Source organism: Grus americana, chromosome 10 (genome assembly GCF_028858705.1).
Source record: "Grus americana isolate bGruAme1 chromosome 10, bGruAme1.mat, whole genome shotgun sequence".
Lineage (NCBI taxonomy): Eukaryota > Metazoa > Chordata > Aves > Gruiformes > Gruidae > Grus > Grus americana.
This window is the reverse complement of record NC_072861.1, coordinates 22,916,461-22,941,261: the sequence shown is the minus strand read 5'-3', so window position 1 is coordinate 22,941,261 and position 24,801 is coordinate 22,916,461. Positions and strand designations below refer to the sequence as shown.

General features: G+C 56.4%; 1 protein-coding gene across 1 annotated transcript in view; it reads right to left on the bottom strand.

Annotated features, from left to right (window-relative positions):
- CORO2B (coronin 2B) overlaps window positions 1–24,307 on the bottom strand; it is a 39,378-nt gene extending 15,071 nt beyond the window's left edge. The window contains exons 1-4 of the mRNA XM_054836353.1: window positions 24,123–24,307; window positions 22,757–22,846; window positions 16,560–16,626; window positions 7,368–7,568 (exon numbers count right to left, since the gene is read on the bottom strand). Of these exons, the coding sequence (XP_054692328.1) occupies window positions 7,368–7,568; window positions 16,560–16,626; window positions 22,757–22,846; window positions 24,123–24,136 (372 nt within the window). The 5' untranslated portion in view covers window positions 24,137–24,307. The remainder of the gene's footprint in view (window positions 1–7,367; window positions 7,569–16,559; window positions 16,627–22,756; window positions 22,847–24,122) is intronic.
- Between the last annotated feature and the right edge of the window lie 494 nt (window positions 24,308–24,801).

Here is a 24,801-nt window from a genome sequence, read left to right as displayed (position 1 = left end):
CAATTTTTCTGCACTGCCCAGCAGCCTCCCTTCTGCCAGGACGCTCATCCAGCCTCCAGCGGCTGCAAACCTCCAGGCAGCAGCGATCGCATGGCCCCAGCTTGGCCAGAGCCAGCCAAGGCCGAGGAGGTTGGGCACCCACACGTGTTCCAGCAGGATCATCCCCCGGAGGGATGGGGCACACAACTGACCCGGCTGGAAGCTGCTCCAGGGATTCTCAGTAATATAAATCCATAAAAAAACGCCAAAGAAATCCATGGACATGATATTGGTCATCAAAGCATCAGTTCCAGGCACTGGAAATGCCTGAACGTGCATCTGGGCGCTGCAGAGAGCAACCTGGTTATCGCGAACACGCTGCCGAGCTTCCTGACCGCTCCTGTGAATGAGAGCAGTAAAAGTAAAACGCTAAGCTGGCGCTCGCTTGGCTTTCGAGTAAACAAATCCTAAGGCTCCGCTCACGTTCTGGCACCTCTGAGTGAAGAAGCTGTTTAGCCAGATGTGCACCTCCAGGAAAACAACACAAGGCAGAACTGCCGCCCCTTTTCCCAGCCTCTAACACCTGGGAAACTCCCACGGGGAGGTGAGGGAGATGGAGATGTGCTCTCTGCATCCTCCAGCACCTGCCAAAAGAGCCCTTGTGTTCTTTAAACAAGTGGGAATACGCAGGGGTGTGCAGAGCCAGGCAGGATTCTGCCTAGTCCTGTGGATTTTATTGCCCGTGCATCTCCCACCCCCTTGGGTCCACGGGCACCTTCCCCAGCGTCGCCCCGGGGCGAGGGGAGAAGGGGAAAGCCGGAAAGGCTGCAGTCCAAGCAGGTTTTAGCGACCATCCTCTGCAGAGCGAGCACTCTTAGCCATCCCCTCCCCTGGCAGAAGCTGCCCCCCCCGTGCAGCCCCAGCAGCGGTGCAGCCGGACGGCGTCTCTGCCGCAGCCCCCCCTTCGCGCCACGCTCCTGGAGCAGACATCACCACTCTCCGTGCCTCAGTTTCCCCAGGAGGGATGATGCTATCACTCTCTCTGGCAAACTCCTTGTTGAGGGGTGCTTTCGGATAAACGGTCCCAGATTTACCAGGTTACTAGCCGTAAAAAATTACATCGATTTATAGATGACTTTTTTTGTTATACAACTGAGCCGTGCAAGTCAAAGCAGGGAAAGAAATGAGCACTGTTTAATGCCATTTGTGCCAGGATGAAGGTTTGAGTATCAGTTACTCCCCTCGTGTGGATTTAAATACTATTAAATTAAATGAAAATACTGTTGTGGGCTGTCAGCATCCCATCTTCTGCCCAGCCATCCAGCAGCCCCCCCGGTGCAGAGCCGCTCCAGCCACGCCGGACCCTGCAGCCCTAAAACCCGCAAAGCAACGCGCCCGGCAGCTTTCGACAAACAATTTGCACAGATTAAAACCCCGAAGCCTTGCTGCAGAGGTATTTGTCTGCACCATAAAAGCAGTAGCCAGGCTCAGGCTTGTTAATTAAAAAGACAAAAGCCCGTATAATGCACCTGTTAAATTGGATTATGGAACACTAAAAATAAATCCATGTTTATTGGTAACAAAAAGCCACTTTTCCCCAGCCAGGACGGGGTTTCTCTCCATTTTAACCGGCAGAGGGGGCAGGCAATTGCAGGCAGGGCTGCACTGCCCTGGCCCAGGCAAAGCCGAGCTCTCGCTTCCCCAGGCTCGACCCCAGGCTTTAGTGCGGCAGCATTAGCGGGGGCAAAAATCCGTATTTCCCCTCCCAAGCACCCACGTTTTCAAACGTTGTTTCCTCCTCTGATCCACCACCAGCTCTCAGGGCAGCTTTAAAATTTTACACCGACGCTTTTTGATTGATCCAGGTGCTTAAAACCAGCCAGATCCCAGGTCTGGGCTTCCCACGGGGAACATCTGGACAAATGCAGGGACAGCAGGTTGTCCTCCGAGGTGGAACAGTAATGCTGAAGTGTCAGCTTTTTTGTAAGCCTCAGGTCTCTCTTTTTTTCTGGCCAACTCTAAGTAAAAGGAGGTGTCCCCTGCAGACTAAAATCAGATAGAGAAAAACTCCCAGAAAACAACAAAAAAAACCCCCATAGCACAGCCCAAGGCAGTCTCCTGTGCCCTGCATTTAAAGGTATAAAAGCTCCAAGGATGTGAAAATTGGTTCATAGCACAGAGAAATAGAGGAAATTCTCTATTTTTTTTTCCTGCAGAAAACCTCCCAGTACTTTGAAGCACAGCAGGAACGCAGCCGTGTGATGAGCTTGCCCGTTCTTTGCCCAGCAACTCAGCGTCCCCACCGAGGGGGGGCAACGCACGGGGGGTCCCTGGGGCGATGCCATCAGCACGCAGGCAGAGCAGATGCCACCGGGACCTTGAGCCAAGACGAGCCGTCCCAGAGCCAGGGCAGGTTGCCCGGGGCACGCAGCCCGCTCCTCCCGCTCGCCAGCTGCCACACAGCTGGCAGCATGGTACCCACGCAGGTTCCTGCCGCTGATCCAACACAGACGAGCGACAGCAGCACCGCGCTTCGTGCCACAGGGGCTGCTCCGCTGGGGCATCCCCTTGTGCTGGGTAACGAAGGGAGAGGCGATACCTGCAAACGGCTCCCGGCGGCACAGCTCAGGCTCTGCCCAAACCCTGTCCCTGCTCCCCGGGGCTGCTGCGGAGGTTTGGGACCTGCGTGGGGTCTGTCACCTCCGTGGGTCTGTCACCTGCGTGGGTCTGTCACCTCTGTGGGTCTGTCACCTGCGTGGGGTCTGTCACCTCCGTGGGTCTGTCACCTGCGTGGGGTCTGTCACCTGCGTGGGGTCTGTCACCTCTGTGGGTCTGTCACCTGCGTGGGGTCTGTCACCTGCGTGGGGTCTGTCACCTCTGTGGGTCTGTCACCTGCTTGGGGTCTGTCACCTCTGTGGGGTCTGTCACCTCCGTGGGTCTGTCACCTCTGTGGGTCTGTCACCAGCGTGGGGTCTGTCACCTGCGTGGGGTCTGTCACCTCTGTGGGTCTGTCACCTGCTTGGGGTCTGTCACCTCTGTGGGGTCTGTCACCTCCGTGGGTCTGTCACCTCCGTGGGTCTGTCACCTGCGTGGGGTCTGTCACCTCCGTGGGTCTGTCACCTGCGTGGGGTCTGTCACCTGCGTGGGGTCTGTCACCTCCGTGGGTCTGTCACCTGCGTGGGGTCTGTCACCTGCGTGGGGTCTGTCACCTCCGTGGGTCTGTCACCTGCTTGGGGTCTGTCACCTCTGTGGGTCTGTCACCTCTGTGGGTCTGTCACCTGCGTGGGGTCTGTCACCTCCGTGGGTCTGTCACCTCCGTGGGCTGCCCCCACTCCAGGCAGGCTTGTACGGCAGCTCACCTGCCCCCACAGCAGCAGCAATGGGTATCAACACCCACGGGGACACGGGGGGGCTCAGTCCCCCTGCCAGCCCCCCAGGGACCCCCCTGCTCTGCGCACCAGGCACCCAGCACCAGCACAGCCCCCCACCCCCAGCAGCCCTGCTCTGCGCAGGGTCCTGCCCCACGCTCAGCCCCTCTCTGCCCCCCCCCAGCGCAGCCACAACAGGCAGCACTGCCATGAACAACAGCTTTGGACTTCAGCTTCCTACGGGTAAACAGAGACTCCCCTTTCCTGCTCGCAGCTTCCTTCAGCCGTGCAGGCAGATAACATTGTCTGAGCGTGGAAAACACGCTCCTCATCCCCTACACAAACAAAACCCCTCCTGTCGCAGCATGAGCGACGCCAACCACCCTTCTCCTGCAAAAAGCTGCCCTAAGGGGCCCCTGCGGCATCCCACAGCCACCCCAACAAGCTGCATGACAGCACCCCACCCCAGAGCTGCTCCCAGCACCCTCCTCACCCCCAGCCTGGATTATACGCGGCCAAGTCCACCCAGCACCGCTGAGAGGGATCCGCACGCTGCTGGAGCTTGTTCGTCCCCAGCCCAAAGGCAGCGAAGCCCCGGTGCTGCCCAAAGCACCCAGGCTCTCCGAGCCTCCTTGGTGCTGGTTGTTGCAGGTGAGCTGCAGCACAAACACACTAGGTTTTGGGGGTTTGGGGTTTTTTTTTTAATTTTTTTAAATTTTTTAAATTTTTTTTTTTTAATTTAATAACTGCTGTCCTGGCCCTGGGACTGGGAGGAGAGCGGCTCTCGGGCTTCAAGGCTGCAAACGCAGCATCTTCAAAAAGCACCATGTATTTTATCCCTTCCTCGGCCGGTGCGCTTCAGGGTTCCCCATGCATCTGGATAGGGCTAAAGCACTTGGGGGACTAAACAGCCCCAAGCTGAAAACAACATTTTAGGGATGGACCCCCCCCGGGAGGGGGAGAAGGGGTGCTCCTGGGGCTGCACGGCCCCATCCCGGCTCTGGGGTCACACCGGGATGCGAGAGCCATGGCTTTCCTTTCGGAGGAACAGAAATGCTTCATCGCCACCCATAAAAGCCTGGGAATGCCACGAAATGCACCCTGGAGTGTTTGAAAGCCTCGGGGGGTGAAGGCTCCTCCACGGGTGACTCTGTGCTGTTGGGTCCATTGATGGCAACGCTGCATTTCGGCGTTGGCGGAAAGGGACGTGCGGCACTGGGGAAAACGCTGCCGTTTGGGCTGTAAAATCTCCCCTCTCAGATTCTCCCAATTACGCGCATGCTCTGCTAAAAAAAATGCAGCCACACCAATCCTGACGTTTCTGGGATTTTTGCACAGATTTTTTTTAAAAACGGAGCCCAAATCCTGACTTCCCTATAATTTCACGGGTCCTTCCCGCTCAGCCCCTCTCTGTCCACGCGTCCCTTCGCACGGCGGAGCACGAGGGACGGCTGGCGGGGGCACGGCCGGTGCTGGCAGCGTGTCCAGAGCGGATGGCGCAGACGGTCCGTGCTGGATCACAGACGGGGATGTAATTGCACCGAGCTGCTCTCCTGCAGCACCCGAGCAGGATGGGCTTTTGCTCGTGGTGACGGAGCTCAATTCGTTATTGCTGACTCAAAAATACGTGGCTATTTTTGGCATTTCCGGGTGAAACCTGGACCGAATCCTTCTGTTGCTACAGTTTGGGGAGCAAATCGTCATCTTCTCGAGCCTCAGCCCCAGCATCAGCGCACAAGCTCTCCTTCGCCCGCTCTCCGGGGATATTCCTAGCACAAAACCTTTGCGGTACTGGGGAGAGGCCAATTCCCAGGGGCCAAAGCTCCAGAATTTGGGATCCTGCCCCAGCTCTGCTGTAGCTTGGGGCAGAGGGACAGGCTCGGGGAGGCTGGGGAAACAAAACGCAGCCGTGCTCCATTTTTCCAGCCTCGGCAGAAGTGGTTACGCATCCACTTGGTCGCTACGTAAATACACAAGGAAGGGGCATTTCTGATGTGCAGGCAGAGGAACATATGGCCCAGCGTATGCAAATGCATTGTCACTCGAAGCGTAAAGCAGAGGGGTTTCTGGTGAACATTTCTGAGCAGAACAGAGGGCAGAAATGTTAAAAAAAAAAAAAAAAGATGGCAGCAAATCAAATCCTGACTAGATCTGCAGTATCTAGGTTACCTTAATTATGTTCGGCTAAATATGGATGCCAATTAATTAGAGGGCTGCTGATTTCCAAAGAAAATTAGTTTACTCTTAATAAGCTAATCAGTCCCTATTTAAAAAAAATAATGAAATTATTAGATTGTACAAAGGCGTGTGCAGCCACTTGACACGGAGTGCCGAGGTTTGCTCCGGCTGGGATTTATTGGGTGCAATATTGCCGGGGATTTCCGCACGGGGCTGACGATCCCTTCGGAACAGGTTGCAAACGGCATCGCGCTCCCTCTGCTTTTGTCCCACTGGGACCAGGCTACATTTTCCAGGGGAAAAAAAAAAAAAAAAAAAAAAAAAGGGTAATTTGCTGGCAATATTGAGTTATTAGCTCAGGATTTAGGACCACGAGTAAGTGGTGTGTAGATGGCCATCCTCCCAGCTCGGGCTCGGTGGCGTGGGGAGGGAGGCAGAGATGGGGCTGGAGCGCTCTGAGTGCTCAGACAAAGCTCTGAATATTTTTTGAATATTAATGAGAGTCAAGCTGCGCGCTGCAATTAAAACGCTGATTATAATTTCTTCCATCTGTAGCTGATTCTACTCCAGAAATTAAAGAAAAATTCAGGAGATGTGAATGTTACATGGGGAAAGTGCCTAAGAATGCCAGGGGGTGGGGAGACGGGAGGCTGGGGGGGGCTCGGAGGGGAGCGCTGCTCCAGCTCCTTCCCGGCTGGAAAACCCGGCGGGTTTGGCACTGCAACTTTGCTGCCCGGGAGCCTGCGAGACAACCACCGTCTCCCCACGCATGCCGTGTGTCTTCACACGTGGTGCGTCTCCAAGTTACAAGGTGCATCCTTAAGGGGAGCGAGCGCAGCTCCTCCGACGCCAAAAATGCTCCCGAGAATGGGGGACACGGAGCCCCGCGTCCCCTCCTGCAGCCCAAGAGCCGCGGGACAAGGGCAGGATGCTCAGGGATGGGATGCGGGTACCAGCTCAGAGCTGCCGGCCCAGCCACTGGAGCAGCGGCGGGAGAGCGGCAGCAGCAGTGCGACCGTGGTACCCCGCAGCGGTGCCCTGCGCTCAAGTTTCTGGAGCAAAGCAAAGCAAAGGTAATATTTATTTCACGTTCAAGGTCGCTGCCGCCCAGCTTTTCCTCCAAGAGACTCGGCTCTGCGTCTGCCGCGGGGACGGGTGCTCGGCCAGCAGCCACGGCTGCGCACCAAGCGCGGTCCCACGGGGCGGCTTCTGAAGTGTCAGCTGAATTTACGGGAGTTTAAAATTGCATGAGCGAGAGATGTGCGGATTCGCGGGGGTACTCATGCAGAGAGCCGCGGGAAGTCTCAGCTGGGGAAGCAAAAGCACAGCGCCGTGGGGTCTTGCAACAGGAAAACGGGGTGCGCAGCCGTGTTCTCCCTCGCAGACTGTCTGGGGCATCAAATTTGAGGGCTGAGATTATATGGACAAGCTGAAATAAAGGGCAAGGACCTGCTAGCTGCCTGGCAGGACAAGGGGCTCCACGGGGACTCCCCTGATTTCTGGACTGTGTCAGTGAAATACCGGGGTCACAAACCCGAGTGGCCTCAGCCGCTGCGCAGGGGCAGGGTGGAGATGTGCCCGGCGCCCAGCACGTGCTCACTGAGAGATGCCAAAAAGGCTTTTAACAAACGTTTCGTTCTCTTCCGAAAGAAAAATCTCGATTCACTAAGGCAGCTCTAAATCCTCCCTTCCCCATGCAAGAAAACCCCAGTAAAGGACAGCGAAGGCTTCGACACATCCCGCTGCAGGGAAGGATTCCCGGGATGGAGCGTGCATCCGCACACCCGCGCTTAGGGACCGGCTCCGGATCAGCGTCGCCTCCGCCGGGTCCAAACCTCTTACCTGCTCGAGGGGGATGACGAGGAAGGAGCCCCCGCCGGCGCTCTCCGTCACGATGGCGAGGAAGCGGGCGTTGACGGCGCAGAAGTGGTTGTCGTGGACGTTCTTGGTGATGGGGATGCCGTCGAAGCAGTGCTCCCGGCTCGCCACCTTCCCGTAGACGTTCCGAAACTTGGAGCTGCGGTACTGCGGGCGCCATGACATCTGCGGGGCAAAGGCAGAGGGCTTAGTCTTCCACCAACACCCCACCCGGGCTGTTTCCCAGTTGCTTTCCAGTTTCCAACCCGTGCTGCAATAGGGATTTGGCCTGACGAGGCACAGCAGTCACAGGGCAGCCTGGATCTGCAAATATAACACCCCTGAAAAAATGTGAGATGTCTCCCTGGTGCGAGGGACAGCTCAGAGAAGGCATTAAGAGGCTCGCCGCTGTTGCAAAATTTAAGCTGATCTCCTTTTCAGCGTGAACTGCTTATCTAGAACACACAGCGCTACTACTTCATGCGCATCTGACAAATGAATTCAGGCTTTTAATGCGATGGCTTGGAAATGGATTGGTCTGGACCACATGAAAGCGTGCGCCAGGGCAGGAGAAGAGCACTTAGGCAGGGAGTGAGCATCGCAGAGCTGGGACGCGTTGCCTTCAGCTGTCTCAGCTTATTTTGCAACGGTTTCCCCGCGTGGGCTAACCCATAGCATCGCGGGAGCACTTGCCGCAGGCTGGCTGTCATTGCCCCCGACAGTGAGATGCTCCCAGGGATCCCACCAGCTGATCCCGGCGGATCAGGGATCCCAAGGACCCACCAGCTCATCCTGTTCCCCAGAGCAAGTCCAAACGCTGCAGGTACGTGCACAGAAATAAGTGCACTTTTGCTTGTCCTCACTACTTTGCTTTTTCTAAGTAAAAAAAAAAAAAAAAAAAGACTGCTTTTTTAATATCAGTCTTCTTTGGAACAGTTCTTATGGTAGCACAAGTGCTCACGATAAAATCTATGAAGCTTTAAAGCACTTTGAGCGTGCAGAAAAGCGTAAGCGTTTCAGCCACCTTGGAGCAACACGAGTACTCGGCTCTACCCAAACACGCGGCAATCGCACGCCTGAGGGCTCGCAGCCGCTCACGTCTTCATAACCAGCATCTATGGACCAAAGGGTGAGAGCGGGTACTTAAATAGCGGGCCATCCGCTGAGAGCATCTCTCGGCGAGGGGCGACGCCAGAGAAACGCGCCGGTGGCGGCTCTAACCCTGAGTAACTCCCGCCGAGTCCCTGCTTCGCCCCAAATTCAACGCCACGGGCACGCGGTTGGGAGCACGGCGTGTCTGAGCAGCACCTCCCGAATTTGAACGGGGAATGGCTGCAGGCAGCGGCGTTTCCATCTCTAACTCTCACGAGCGAGCCCAACGGCAGGATGAAGTCACGGCCGCGGGGCAAAAGGCAGAGCGAGGAGCAGCAGAACCTGCACCGCGCATCACAGGGCTGACGTCGAGGGACGCGTTGCAGTGACCTCGTGCGAGCAGAGCCCCGCTGCGCCCGTATCCCTCGCAGCATCCGACGCCCTGCCTGCAGCAAACCTGCGAGGGGCTGCCTGAGACCCCGCTGCCCTGACCCCGCACCCAAAATCCCGGCCGGATTTCCCAGCCCACCAGTGGCACCTATGCCGGGAGCATCCTTCCGAGGATGCACGGCAACGCAGGGCTGCACGTTTGCCGCGGAGGAGGTGCTGTCGGCAAACCCCAGGCTGCAAGGAAAAAGGCCACAGATCCGTTGAGGATTTAACCCGACATGAGAGCAGAGAGACTTTTTTGGCTGGAAAGGTTTCTGCTCTGAAAAAAAAATGCAGACTCACGTCCAACAAAGCACTGGGAAACTTTGCCAAACCTACCCAAGCGGTCGGAGCCAGGCAGGGCGAGGAAAAACACCCCGACCGCAGCTTGAGGAGTGGCTTTCAAGAGTTTCACTAAATCTTAACATTTTCTTTTGTCAGAACAGAAGAGTTTTCATGGTGAAGTTAAAATTTTTATAGTGTTAAAAAATAGCAGAAAAATGTATTTCGATATTTTTTAAGCTCTCAATTTGCTCCGTGACGCCGGGACTTTGACTTCACTCTCGTTTCGGCCATCCGTGCCCCTCTGCTCCAGACCTATTGCAAAAAAAACCCCCAAATTCTATCAAAAGGGCCATTTGCTCAATCCTTCCCCCACTAAACTTTTCAGATGCTTCGTAGCGTATCCCCACACAGGAGAAAACCCACGGACCCCCCTGCAGAAACCCCTCCGGCCACACAGGGGTAGCAGACAAGGGGCTCCCAATATTTTCTGTCATCCAGAAATTCAGCTTAACGAGTCGCTGCCAAACAAACCGCCAGCACCAAGGAGCTCCAAGCAGCCCACAAATGTGTTTTTACCCTCAACGTGGATCCTCACACGTGTGCTATGGATGCTCCCTTCCCACCACGGACCCCAGCTGCGAGGGCGATGCTGCTTCCAGGACCTCAGCACTTCTACATCTCTTTTTTTCCAGCCCTCCCTGTTTTATTCTTTCACCAACAAACTGGGCAAGTCTCCACTCAGCCTCCGCCGCTCCGGGAGGAAGCAATAAACTCAAGTGCCTGTTTCGCTGGAGAAATCCAGAGTTTCTTTTCTTTAACCTCAAGCAGGATTTCCTGTAAACAGCATCACATCACCCCACAGCCCCGGGGATGCAGACAGCCCGGAAACGCCGGCAAAATCCCTGGCAAGGGGCAAGGGGCTGCCCACAGCCGGCATTGTGCGGCGGGTGGCTCCCGGCCGGGCTCTTTCCTCCAGATTTCTGGTTTTGGCAGCCGGCGAAGGCTTTCCCACACCAGAAATAGCTCCCCGTGCCGCGTGGGAGAGCCGGGGACCTTGGGGGGGTCACGGGGGTCCCAGCCCCACCAGCTGCGGGGAGCATCAGCCCTCAGATGGAGCTCGGCGCCGGGTGCTGCGGCGCAGGAGGAGCAGGGAAAAGCAGCTGATGGGACAGTTTTGCACCGATGGGGGATTTTGGGTTGAAAAATAAAAAGCTGAGCATCCTTTGCTCCTTGGCCTGGCTCGGAAGCAGGCTGCTCCTGCCGGTGCTCTGCCCTGTCGCTGGAGCAAGCTGCTCAAGGGCTGGGCGGGCAGGAAAAGTCTGCTTGGAAAACACCTTGTGTCTGCTCCTTCGGCAGGTGGCTTTGCCAGAGGTCGTGTTCTCCGGCATCCCGGGGAAAGCGGCGTCCTGCTCGGCAAAGCTGTGCGCACCTCCGGGTTTGGCACGTGGACGGAGGTGCTGCCGGCACCGGCGGGATCTGCCCACCCTGGGCTGCCACGCTCGGCCTGAACCCCTTTCCCCGTGGAGCCCACGGGGCTGCAGCAGGCATTGCCCACAAATAAAAACCGAGAAATATTTTCTGGCCGAGGAAAAAAAATCACCGTTTTCCCATTGCATTATCCGATTGGGGTGGTTTTGTGAGCGATGTTTCAATTCTGGACTGATGAAAACTTGGAGTTTCCAAGCAGATGCCAGCTTGATTTTTCCATTTAATTTTATTATTTATTTCTCCATTTATTTTCCCCACCTATATATATTTAAACCTTCTCTTTGATGCTAGTGTCATCTCATGGGGCTTCCAAGCATCCAGGGGATGGGGGAAGCAGCAGGAGCCCTTTGGTTTCCACTGGCAGCCCATGGTGGCTGTGGCACTGAGCCCATGGCAGTGACGCCGGGGACACCACAGCTCCGATCCGGAAAGATTTCCCCGGTGCCCGGCTGCTCCCGAAGGATGCGGACAACAGCACGAGCCGACACGCAAGGCCACCAAGGGACTTTAGGGATGCCAGGAGGAAGAAAGTCGAGGAAAACCCAACGTGCAAAGGGTGATGCACCACCCTTGTGCTGCAAACACGGCTGCCGACGGGTTGCGCGTGGGAAGCCTTCCCAGCAAAATACACGGTTGCACAAGAAATACCATTTTGTGATGGAAAACTGTTGAAAACCACTCAAATTTTCTAGCCAGGAGGATGAAAATCTCTTATCCCGCAGGGTCTGCAATCCAGGCTAAAGGGAGAGTTTCAAGTGGGAAATAGTTTTGTTATTTACTTATTTATTTCCCCCCCGTGTGCTGTTTTGCAGAGTCCGTCGCTCCCCGGGGTTTCCGGGCTCGGAGGGGGCACGCTGGAGTTCGGCGCTGGACAAACATCCTATTTCCTGGCCGAGCCAGCGAAGGCTTTTGAAGATGAGGAGGGGATGGAGAGGAGGGGGGATGCCGGGATGCTTCAGACACCGGCGGGACGCAGCTCAGCGCTCTCCTCCAGCACCGAGTATTCTGCAGGTGGTGCCGGGGAGGAAAAGAGCCCCTTCCCCAAAGGAGCTGGACTCGGGCAAGACAAAGCAGGAGAGGAAAGGCTGGAAAAAGCGACCCAGCCGCGCTGCGCTCCCCCACCGGCCCCTCTGCCCTTCGCTTCCTCCCGGGGGCACGGCGACGGCTTTGCACGGGTGTTTGCACGCGGAGACCGAAATGTCTCATGTCCCACGGGGTGTGGGGACGGGTGGCCGTGACCTGGCCGTGGTGGCATCGTTATGGGAAGCCCTGCATGTGCCAGGGGACGGGGATCTTCCCCAAAACGTCAAGAGAAACGTTGCATTTGCTGTCTTCCCCTTGAATGTAAACCCTTGCTCCATCTGCATTTCAGCAACCGTGGAAATGAACGACATTTCAAACTCTTGGGGGTTTTGTTCCAAATTTCTTTTCCTTTTTCTCCTCGCTTACAAGCTATATGCGGCGTTTTGACTTAAAGTTTGCAAAATTGTGCCTGTTCAGAACCTATCGTTCTCATTGCAAATTATTTCCCCCCTGCGAATACCCTTCTCTCTGCTCTAGAACAGAGAAATGAAAAAACCTAAACTCGGGGTGAATTCAGGGATGCTTGTGAGCTCTCCGGGAAGATGAAGGATGCCGGAAGACAAAAGAATCCTGCTAATTTTAGCTCCTGGTGCTGCTTGCCCTGGTGCACTTGCGTGAAGCCGCAGATGTCCCTGGAGCCCCGGTCAGCCCCGGCTCAGATCAGACTCGATGCGATGTGCCACATCCAGCCATTCTGGAAGTTATTATCCAAAGCATTTGCAATCCTTCACGATATAATTTTTATGAAACTTGCTTTTTTGAGTAATTCTCTACATTCCGTTGAGGCTAATGGGCATTTTTATTTTTCCATCACCTCGCTCTCAATGGCTCAGAGGCATTAAAACAATATTATCGATTTATTGGAGTCATTTCCATCCACCTCCAGAACTGGACTAATGTACCACCATTTCCAAGGTTCACTCTAGCTCTGCATTATTCTTGGACTCCGGTTTTTCCTTTCATTGCAAAACTCCTCCCTTGTTTTGAGTCGAGCAGAACTTAACAGGAAAAATGAGAATACTATAAAGCACTTTGAAGCGAGGCAATAAAATAAAATAAATCACATCCCCAATCACGACATTCAGCAGCAACATTAACCTCAGGAAACAAGCAGCAGCAGAGAAATTCCCCGCTCCGCTCCGGTGTTGTTAAGCTCATTGCAATCTTTTATTTATTTAAGTGCTTGAGGGGAAGAGCGTGTCCCAAAATCCCGAGCTGGAAGGTGGAAATCTCTTTGGCAACAACAGTTAGAGCAGAAAATGGGTGCAGAGCCCAGAGCAGGGATACAGGTCAGTGCCGAGCATCTCTCTCCCCGTCCTCCCCTACCCCTGGTCCCCCCAGCAGCCCCGGGGAGGGGCAGAAGGCAGCCCCGGGGAGGGGAGGGCCGGGCAGCGCTGCCATCCCGCTCCTCCTCTCCAAACAAAAGAACAAAGCGGCTCATTGAGGTTTCATAATCGGAGCGACGATATCTGCCACTGCCGGGCGGCCGTGCCAAGCCCGGCACCTAGGCTGGGGGGAACATCCCTCGTTTAGCAAAAATATTTCATTGAAGGAGAAACACAGAGGAGCGTTGGATTGTTTCGCGTCGGTTTTGGTGCTGGTCCTCCAAAGCAGAGAAAAACACACAGACCTGGAGGTGGGGAAAGACCCCGGGGACAAGATTCTAGGCAAGGAGCCCGGCGTTTGCAGCGCTGGGTGAAGCCTGCCGTGCTCCCTGGCACCTTGGCAGAGTTGCATTAATATCTCGCTCTGCCCCTGCTCCACCGCAAAAGCAGTTACGGGGAGAAGGCGGACAGGAGCATGCGAGGTAGGTCGATTAGCAAGAGATTTTTCCGTACACGACAGGGCTGGATTAAGGCGACGATGCTGGGGAGCGGCTGCAGCCCCGTAGCAGGGAAGGGACGGGCAGGGAAGTTTTCCTCTCCGAGAGTGCGAACTGGTCTGCGCGTGGAGGTTGCGGAGAGCTGCCTGCCCTCTTTTTCCCCATCTATCCCGGGAGCTGCAATATTGCATCACGTATCACAGGGCTGACACATAGGCAAGAAATGGGGGCATCCGCCCGAGCGGCGCGGGGAGCTCCCCGGGACGAGGAGCAAAGCAACCCTGCGGCTGCGGAGGGGTCAGAGCTGCCCCGTCCCGGCCAGCCTGCGAGCTCCTGCTCCTTGCAGGCTGGGGAAATAAGCTTTTAAGTGGGCGTTTCGGGCTTCTGTTCGGTTTTACAGCAGAGAGTGACTTCAGGAGCAATTGTGTTTAAAAATAAAACTAAATGACTTTTTGTTTTGCGGGTTTTTCTCTAGGATGGAGGACTGGTACTCGTCCTGCAGCCCCCGTCAGCCGGGCAGAGCAGATCTGACCCGCACGTCCCCGCAGCACAGGCAAATCCCCCAGGGACCTGGGAACGGCACTGCCCTTCGCCTGGGGAAAAAAAAAAATAAAGGAACCAAGAAGCGAAAGCCAGCCCCTCTTTGGAGGCTTTTCTGATCTGCTGGCAGCTCCAGCCTCTGCCTACCAGCAGCAGCAGGACACAGCTCTTGTCTCAATGTGTTTATTTTTAAATGCATCTTTTCAAGCATCGGGAGTCTTGGCAACAGCAGCCGGGAGGGAGAGCTTGCGCAAAGAGCCCCTGATGCTGCAACAGGCAGTTACACAGCACAGTGGGCTGTAATCCCTAAAAAAAAAAAAAAAATATCTGTATATCCTGCGTACGGCGCCGTTTAATCTGCCTCAATCGCGAAAGCTTTCAGTGAAATGAATTTCCGTTTTCAAGCAGTAGTTTTGGGGGGTTGGCAATACCCTCCCTGCCCCCGAACCCTTTCAAGGGTGGCACCTGCAGCAGCTCTTGGGGTTACCCCGATGGCACGGAGCGTCTCCCGTGGCCTCAGAGAGGTTTTTAATGGGAAACCAGCGCTCTTTCGTCGTAACCGCCTGACTTTTTGTTCTGCCCATGGTTAAGTGTCAGGGTTATGGCTGACCAGCAAGAAAAAAGATATTTGCATGAAGAAATGTGTTGGGAAAGGGAAATCCAACACTCATTTTTTTTGCCTAGAAAATCTGGGGCTTTCAGGAAGGGTTTCGTGGCACTCCAGGAGACAGTGCCTTTCCAAAATCACATTATTCCCTTTTTTTCATGCCTCCTCCCGGCGCAGGCAGAGGTTCTGGCGAGCATTCTGCATCTGGGGCTTTCTGGTTAAAGTCAAGGCACGGTTTTGTGTGAAGAAAACCAAATACAACTGCAACCCACCCGCTCGTTGCCCCTGAGCCCCGCTCGCGTGAGGTTATTATTTTCCCTCTCTCCTCTCCGGAGCCAACACGTTGCCTGAGCATCCCTGGGAGCTGCTGGGCAGAAATAATTTTCCATCGGAAAGGTCAGCGGTGCTCGAGTTTGACATTTCAAGTATCGATCAGCCATTAAGGCAACAAAGTGTTACTGGGCAAAAACAAGAGCTGCTTTTGGGCAGGTCTTCACCCAGGAGATGAGTTCATTTCTAGGAAGCACAGGGCTGCCCCATCCCCCCCATGCCCTTGCCCAGGGACGCTTCTCACAGCTCCCACGCGAAGCAAGCGGGGAAGAAATCATCAGAATAGCTCACCGGAGCTTCTCGTAGAGGAAAAAAACCACTGCGAGACTCGCTGCTATGCCACGCTCCCGAGCACGCTGCCACGTGCCTTCCAGGACAGAGTCATCGTCCCCAAAGTCTCCGCGATGGGGGCACAACCCTGCTCCGGTCCTGACGCTCCTCCGCACCCCGTGAGCATCAGCACTGGGGGATTTAGGAGCCTCGTGGCCGAGGGGGGATTAAAGCCCTTCCCAAAGGACGTGGTACACGTGGGCCAGGGATTTGGGGAGGGGGGGGGCAGCAGGTCCCGCAACAGCCGGCGCAGCGCCAGGATGAGCAGGGCTGTGCTCAGACCCTAAATCTGCTGGCAAACAGCAAAACACCGTCCGGTGGGGGAGCCCCCGCAAAGCCACTTCCCTGCACCGACCCCCTCCCCGCTCGCTTTGCTTGAGCAAAACCAACATTTTTTTCCTCTCGGAGGGGAAAAGGCACAAGCAGGAGCTGGCAGAGCCGCTCGCGGGCTGCGGCAGGACGATGCCACCCCGAGACGCGTCCTGCTCAGGCTCCTCCGGACACGGAGGATGGGATCTGCTCAGTGCATGCCCGGTGGTTAGCAAAGCATTTATGGAGGATTTATGCTGCTGGAATTCACTCCCTAAAGAAAAGCTTGAAATTAAACAGCTATATTTTTATAAGATACCCAGCATTGCCAGAATTAGTCATCAAATGCTTATTGTTCCATGCACATTAGGTTAGAGCCAAACAAATGCTGATTTTAATCTCTCCAGTACTCTAATGCTCTGATGCTTCTCAATTCAACCTTGAAAACGGCTTTTGTTCACATTAATGGCTTTCATGCTAACGAGGCTCGGTAAGATTTAACATTTAGGCACATCCCGTTCTTCATTTTAATAACAATTCCGCCACAGAGAGCAACACATGTTCGCAGTGTGCAGGCACAATTCAGCCACCAAACGTGTCTGAAAGTCCAGATTCAGCATTGCTGCAGGATTGATGCTTCGGCCGGGGCACCCGGGCGCGTTTGCAGCCCGAGCTTGACTTAAAAGCAGACGGGCTAAGAAATGCCGAGTCTCCAGTGCAAATTAAGTGGTTTCTCTTTTGTGCCAAGGGACCTTCAGAGCAGAGCCAGCCAGTTGGGCTCTTGCCTTGCTTGGGCTCAGCTGCTGTTTCTATGCATCTCTCTGTCCCAGCCTTATTAAAATGCCCTGCGCGGGACACTCACCAGGCTGCCGTGCTTGCTTCCCAGCACGCTAGACTTGTGGAGGTCTCTCATTGACTCGACAAGAGCTCTGTGCAGAGAGGGAAAGCAAAAACATTCAATTCACCATCCCGGGAGGCTGAGATAAAACACACAAACCCTTCCTGCCTCTCCGCGCCGCGGCGTTGGGTGCTACGTGGCAGGATCCGACCCCCGCGGGGCTGCGCCCGGGCAGTTTCTGCACGAGCCGGAGCATCGCCGGCGGCAGGGCACGAGGCTGAGCCCCACGAGCCGCCGGCAGCAGCCATCACGCCGACCCCGGTGTCCTCCTCCCCGGTGACTGCCAGCCCCGTTTAGGATAATTATGCATCGCCGCCTACCTTCTTCTAGAGAATAAAGTAATTCCAACACAAATAGTTTTTGCTCCTGAGACCGTTAGCAAATGGAGGCATTGACGTACACGGCACATTACCTGACTCATGCACAGCTGACGTGCTCATTAACCCGTCCAGAAGCCCCGGGATCGGCAGCAGGATGGAAAGCACCATCTATTCACACGCCCAGGTAAAGTCTGTCGGCGAGTCAGCTGCTTGCTCAGAGCCCCCAAAGCACCAGCGTGGGCACGACCGCCCCTCGCCTGTCGCAGCCAGGGCAGGATCCGGCCCCAAACCCTGCACGGGGACGATGGGACGTGGCAGCGGGGCCGCAGCGGCTGCGACAGGCGAGGGACTGGTCCACGCAGCCCCCGCAGGGCAGCCCCTTCCTTGGGGAAACACTTTTTTGCTGGATATTTTCAGTGCAACCAGCTTTTGCAAGCACCAGAAATGCCCTCAGCCGCAGGGAAAAGCCATTTTGCACGCTGCCACCGAGCAAACTTTAAAAATGGTGCAATTTCAAAGGCTTCGATTTTAGAATTGTGCTTCTCTGCAAGAAGCACTTGCTTGATCTTTGAAAAAAGGCAGATTGCATGAAATCCAGCGCAGGCTGATGGACGCAGCTCGTTGACGCGTTCCCAGCCTGTGTCCCCCCCAAGGAGCAGCCCCAGGCATCGGGGACGGCGGGCAGAGCCCCGCACACCCGTAGCAGCACAGCAGCGAAGACGATCAGAGCCCCGAAACCAAGTCCTGCCCGCCTGAGAAAGTTCCAGGGGCGGGAGAGGAAGAAGGGGGTTGATAGTTGTATGAGGTCGGTTCGGGATTATATATTGACCACTAAACCAGCAGATTATGGGTATTTATGAGACAGGCAAAACTGCATGTGCCGTTACAGGATAACTACGTCCATAGTGAAGAATAAAGGTCCCCATTGAGCCTCCATGCAGCTGTTATGGTTTGGATGGCTCGGTAGTTTTGACTCCAAGATAACATCAGCAGTGCTGTGAGACCTCATGCCATCACCAGCCTGAAGCTGCTTTTTCTTTTAGACCAAGTTTTTCCATGCATGTTTTGATCTCTCAGTAAAAAAATTCTTATACATATCCCAAATTAGTTATAAACGTTCAAGCACAGAGAAAAGAGTCTCCTTGGGAAGAAGCTTATTTCCAGGCCCTGAGATGGGTTTGATCCCCATGAAAAGCTGAAGGCTGATAAGCAATTGCACAAGTTTTGCTTTATTTGCGGGGTGCCGCAGCGGGCAGAGCTCAGCAGCCTGCAGAGCCGTGGGCACACTGGTCCCCCCCCCGAGGCAGCATCCCTTGCCACTGGTCCCCCCCCGAGGCAGCATCCCTCTCCACTGGTCCCCCCCCCCCCCCCGAGGCAGCATCCCTCGCCGCGATGCACACCCACGGCAGGCTGAGGTGCCATCGGCCCCTCTTCTCCCAGGGGGAGAGGTGAATCAGCCATGCCGGGAGAGGGTCCCCCTGCTCCTGCGTCACCCCACCGGCTCCGTTTTCACGGGCTGCTGCCAGGACCCAGTGCTGGAGCGGCTGTCCCACGGCTCGTGCGCATTCGTACCACCGATGAGGGACCCCGTCTCCCCCGGCCCCCCCAGCCCTTTACACATGTGCAGTCCACGGAGCAGGGGAGAGCCCTTCAGCCTGCTCTTGACAACGTTTTGGGGACCCAAATCCTACAGCAACCCGCAAAGCTCCTTGTTTTCTCCTTATTTATGCATCATGGCTGATGGCACAAACAGCTGGAGCGGCAGAGGGAAGCTGAGTGAACGGCTTCAGCTCTGCACCCAGCCGCAGGAAACACCTTTGGGCTCTAATAAACACCGGAATAAATGGACTGAGCAGGGGCCTCAAAAGAGAGCACGTTCCTATAGAACGGGCTGTCATCTTCCCGTCCCCTCCGTCCCGCTGGGCTTCACCCTGCCCGGCGTAGCTGCGCAGCAGCAGTGGGGGCGAGCGCACAAACCGCATATCAAAGCTAAAAACTCTGCCGGGGGGCAGGGGGGAAAAGCAGAGGTGGCTGGGGGTCGGTGTGGGGTGTAGCTCGGGTCTCACCCATACAGCACCCGCTGCCAGCACCCTGCCCGCAGCAGCCGCCCGGCTCACAGGCTGCTCCGTGGCAGGGGACGCTGCCAGCCCATCGGGCCGTACGCTGGCACGTCGGACATCCGCAGCGCGGGCTCAGCAGAGCCCCCAGAGCACACGCTGCGTTGAGGTTGCATAAAAAACCAGACTTGGGGTTTGATGCTGAATTCACTGTGCCCTTACCCGTGGGGTTTCGCATTTGCCTGTTTGCTCTAGGGAATGATGAGATGATGGATTTAATTGCCTTGCAGGGCAGGACCCGACACAGCCCGGCTGCCCCTTCGTGAGCAGGCTGGCACCATCTGCTTGTGCTGCACCCCAGGGAAGTGCCCCCCACCGTGGAACCTTTCCCCCCCGGGCAGAGACGGCAGCGGAGGGGGATGAACCCTGCCGACACCGAGCCCAACGGCGAGATCCAAGAGCTGCAGGAGCAGTGGCAGCGCTCGAGGGGTGCTTTTGGGCTGCCCCACGCTCAGCCGTGACCAGAGGAGCAGCACCAGGGCTGCCGTGAAGCCCCGTGGGGTGATGGCCCCCCGCGAGGAGGTCACACTCAGGTGGGCAGGCGGGAGCCTGGGCATCCCCTGGGCTCGCTCTGCCCCTCGTGCCCGCAGCCCAGAGCCCTGCCTGAGCAGCCCAGCGAAGGGGCGAGGGACAGCAGTGCGTTGGGATGCTCCGAAAGGCGGTTTCCAAGGTTGTGGTGCAAATCCAGAATTCCCCGCATCAGCTTCGCCCTGCGCCGGCCCTCCAGCACCTCGGCGGGTGCCCTGCAGCAGCTGACACCGACAGGACGAGCAGCGCCCTGCGCCCAGGAACAACGCTACGATTCGATGTATGATGCTGGGATGGTATTGGCACTGGGGCAGTGTCCTGGCGGAGGAGAGACCGGGAACACCAGGCAGTCCTACAGCCCAGGGCAGAGCTCCCAAGGGGCTGAGACCCCCCCCCCCGCAGCACAGCGCTGCTCTGATTTGGTCCCCCCCAAGTGGGGCTGAGCTGCCAAGAGCCAGAGCAGATCTCTGCTTCTGCACCCGTTGGGGCAGTGGGTGCACCCCAGCTCCCCGACAGCAACTGGAGTGGGGGGGGGGGGGCCTCAAGATGGGATTTTGGGCAGGCACGGTTCTCTTTGGCAAAGCCACTTGTCCCTAGTGCACAGACAAGGAGAAGAGGCAAAGAGAGCTCCGTGGTTATCCAACTTGTGAAGAGCAGTAGACTGATTTTACAAATATTAAGGATTAATCCCATTAACACGGTCTAAACAAAGGACAAAAGACAGATGAATGTTTCTGAAGCGATATCTGCCAGCTGAGGTTTTTTCCAGCCTGGAAGGAAGTGACAGGGATTTCCCTGGAGTTCAACTTTTCAATGATTTCTTCTTCCTAGAGACCCCTGACTGCCTGGGAAGAGCCTCTCCTCTTCCCAAGCCGCTGGGAAAAAAGCACCGAGCGAGGCCAGATGTCTCCTGGCCATGGGGCCGGGCTGTCACCACGAGTCCCCATCCCTCCCTGGCCACGGTGCTGCTTCCCACCCGCCCCGGGCACTTCACATGGTCCCACCGATGTCACGCGCTGCTCGGAAACGATGCAAAAAGCATCCCTGGCACCTGCATTTGCGGTGCCGGCAGGGGTCCTGTTTTGGACCATTTTTCCCCCAGAAAACCTTCCGGGGGAGGCAAACCAAACCTCTCCTGGGCCTGTGTGCTGAGAAGAAACACAGATCTCACGCTCGTCAATAAACTGTGTAAACAAGCACAATTTTCCTCCCACTCTGTTTCCCAACTCCTTCCCACCCCACGAAGCCGGCGGAAACATCCTGATGAAGCACAAAGCGTTTCTGGTCCCCAGAGCTGCCCTGGGTCACTGACCACAAGATTTTACCCTCCTCCCTCCTCCGGCTTCTTGGAATAATGTTTCCTTGAGGGCAAAAATATTGCATGCTTTTTTTTTTTTTTTTTTTTTTTTAACTTGAGAGATTTTTAGGAAACTCAGAGAGGGAAAAAAAGTCTCTTTTCACTTGTTGGGATGAGCGGGTAACCGAGTCAGGCGCTCGTCCATGAGCATCATTTCACATCACATCACACGTCATCAAGAAGATTGAGTCAAGAGACCTGGTTACGAGAGGGTTTTTTTCCAGCAGTTTTAAGCAGAATAAGTGGGGCTGCCTGTATAACAAGAGAAAGTCTCCTGGGGGAGGGCACCATAAATCCAACCCCTCCTAAACTCACCTGCTTTTTAACTGCAAAGAAGTGAAAAGCCGCGTGCACGGGTACTAAAGGGCCGGGGGACGGTGGGGAGCAGGGCGGCTGCCAGACCCACGGGTAAGAAACTGCTTGGGAAGATGCCATGGGGTGGGTGAGGGTAAAAAAATCAGGGCAAAAAGGACTGCTGGGAGCACTAACATTTCTACTTTTGTGACAGCCTGAATAAAATCCTTGCTAAGCCCCAGCTTTGTACGGGACATGAACCACAGAAACTTATTTATCCTGGCAAACAGGACTTTTCTAAGGCAGGGAGACAGTGCACGGGTGAGTGGCCCAGACGTCTCTCCCTCACTTGCTGTTTTCCACCCAAAACCCTCAAAATGCTCCCCGGGAACAAGCACCCCGGGGTGCTCCTCGGGGCATGGGGCAGCATCCCGGGCTCCCAGCGGCTCCTTTCCCCTCCCAGCCGCTCCCGCACGGAGCCATTCGCTCCTGGACAGCTTACAAAACCGCAAGAGTTTTTTGGAAGTTTATCCCAGTTGGGGGCAAAACTTTTCCAAAGGAGAAGAAGGAAAAGGAAAAAAAAAAAAAAAAAAAGAGAGAGAAGAAAAACAAACACTATCTTCTAAATATTTCAGGCTTCAGAAACCCGTTTCCTGGCCAGCGCGAGGAAGTGCCAGAGACTGGGTGGATGAAGGTCACAGGACAGCCGGGGCCGGGATGCGGGAGGCACCGACCCCCCCGCTGCCAGCCCGCGCGGTGCCCGCGGGGAGCTGGAGCCCGGACAAGCCCTGCCTTGTCTGCCGGCTCCCAGGAAGGGGGAAACCATCCACAGAAGCGAAACGGAGACTTGTTATTCAGGCAGAAAGCAGAGCGCAGGGAACTCGGGGAGGAACATTTGCAATATTCCTCCCCTGCCCCGCGATGCCCGTGCATTCGCCAGAGCCTCAAATCTCGCCTTTTCCCTATTTTTCCTTCTATTTTAGCACACAATGCTCTAGAATCCACTTAATATAATTATGAGAGCAGCCCAAGTGACTCTCTTTGCCAGAGGTTCGTAGTGAACCGACCCGGAGCTGTGAACCCCCCGGGAAGGCGCAGGAGCCGGCGTCCCACAGGCTGAGCCCGCCCGAGATGCTCGCTGCACCCCACGGCCTCTCCCACGTTCACCCCAGCAATGTTTCTGTACATTCGGCTTTTTGGCCGCTTGTTTAAAGGACTCGGCATTTCCACAAGGTCTGAGTCTTCCACGGACCTGCTCTCAGCTGATGTACGGAGCTTCTTTGCGGTACGGGGTCAGATTTTGGGGGAGGAGAGCTGCGGAAGCTGCTGCACTCCTCTTGATAAAAATTGCTTTTTTTTCCCCATGCAACCGCCTGCCCAGCTATCTGCAGAGCAACTGGGGACGGGCGAGAGGGGCTGCTGGTGGCAGACCCCCACCCTGGGCACAGCACCACGTCCCTGGGCTGTTTCCATCCCCCTCCGATCCCCCCCCTCTGGGGCCGCCCCGGGGTCCGTGGGGGTGCAGGCACAGCGCGGGGTCCTCACCTGCCCTGCTCTGCTCCACGGGCTCGTCGGGCGCCTCCTGACACCCAGGAACGGATGCGGGGCTCAGGGAAAAGCAGGTGCTCCTCGGCCCTGGAAGAAAGGGAAACCCTTTGGTTACAGCAGCACCGCTGCTGCCTGCCCCAGCACCCCCCGGGTAGGAAGCCCGCCCCTCGGCTTGGCCACACGCACTGAAGCCACGGTGGGTGCCAACAGGTACCGGGGTGCAGCCAGCGGTGCAGTGCGGCTGCGGGCAGCTAATTCCTACTGACATCAGGATTGGCTCCAGCCACCCCGCCCCGGCTCTCATCGCCAGCCCCCAGCCCCGAACGGCAAAACTCCTGCTTGTCGCAGCTGCGAGCAGGGGTGCGATAGCGTGGGCTGAGCAATCCCTCCTTCACCGGTGGGGACATCGAGCCCCAAAGCACCCGGTGCAGAGGCTCTGGGTGCCGGCAGCTGGCACAGGGATGGCCCCATCCTGCCCGCAGCCATGGAACCCCCCAGCACCACGGCCACGCTCCCGGTGCCACTGGCATGAATGGGTCAGGATGTGGCCCTCATCGCTCTGGAGCCCCCCCCCAGCCCTGCGAGGGCCGGCGTGCCTCAGGGCGGGCACGCAGAGAGGGTCCTGTGCACGGACAGAGAGACCATTATTCTCTGGGGAATTTAGAGCAGCTATTGTACAGGCGGAGAGCCGGGATGCTCAGAGCAGAAGGCAACCAGGGCTGGGCTGTCGGAAGGGACGGCCACGGCTTCAAAGGGACCCTCATCCCTGCATCGTTGATGGGTCGGGCTTCGGCGACAGCCCCAGCACCCCTGCACCCCGGGAACCAGCCCTTGAGGTCCTTCCCATTGCCCAAACCAAGCAGCATTAACCCTGTGACAGCGATGCCCGGCGCTGGCATCCCTCAGTCCCCGACACAGGCACACGCACGTCCCCGGGCTGGCCCCAGCAGCTTCCCCGCCTGTGCCACAGCGCTTTTTGGCTGGAGCACGGCTATTCCCGACCCTTCGGCACAGGAGGCGGGTGCGGATTTTTCCATAAGGCCCGACAGCTTGAGGGATTCGCACAGCGGGTTGTCAGCAGAAGAAACCACCGTTCTGAGAGGGGAAAATCCGGGTCCGCATCCTGGCGGGAGGATGGGGGCTGCGGTCGGCACCCGGACAGGGAGAGCAGCACGTTGCAGCTTGCAGGCACAGCTCCCGTCCCGGTGCTGAGCAGGAGCAGGCACTTCCTCGGCCGTGCTTTTAAGTGAGCATGGAGCAACAGGTTGGAAAGACTCATTTTTGGTGCAGCGAGGCGGCCGGCACCCTGCCCTGCTCGCGGCTGCCCAGGTTTCCCATCAAGCAGGGTCCCTGTCGTGCTCACCAGCTGCGTGCCATAGCGGGACCCCAATCCGGGCTCGGCTCTGAAGGGTTTAACCCTATTTCTCTGCTCTCAGCAACTCAGGCGATGTCTCGGCTGCTCCAGCACTGCCCCAGCACAGCCTCTCCCCGGGCGGTTTTGCTCCTGGGGCTTTTCACGGCGATGCTCGAGGCTCTGCAGACCAACTCCGGCCGGAGCGCCGCAGCGAGGGAGCTTTGCCAGCAGCTTCGCGATGAACAAAGGAGCGCAGGATTTCTGGGAGCCGAGCTTGGCGCTGGTCCCCTCCCAGCCCGGGAACGATGGGATTCACAGATTTGTGGGGGACTCTAGCAGCTGGCTCCGTCACGTAGATTTTGCCTGCTGCCAGATTTGGATAATTACACACTGACTCGGGAGATAGGAATCCAGGATTCGACTCCTTTGAGCTCTTTTCTAGCTGGGTAATGAATTGAACTATTCATCATTTGATAAAATTTCCATGAAAAGAAGAAGGGGGGGGGGGCATTTGCAGGGTATGAATTACAGCGCCCAGCGAGCCTGCTGGCCACAGACGGGCCATATTAAAGCGCCAGATTAATGCTGCATTGAATCACAATTAAAACTCATTAAAAAGCCGCAGGCCAGACAAGTTGCCTTTGATGAGAGTAATACTTCTTGAAACGGGGAGCTTCCATTTTTAGCC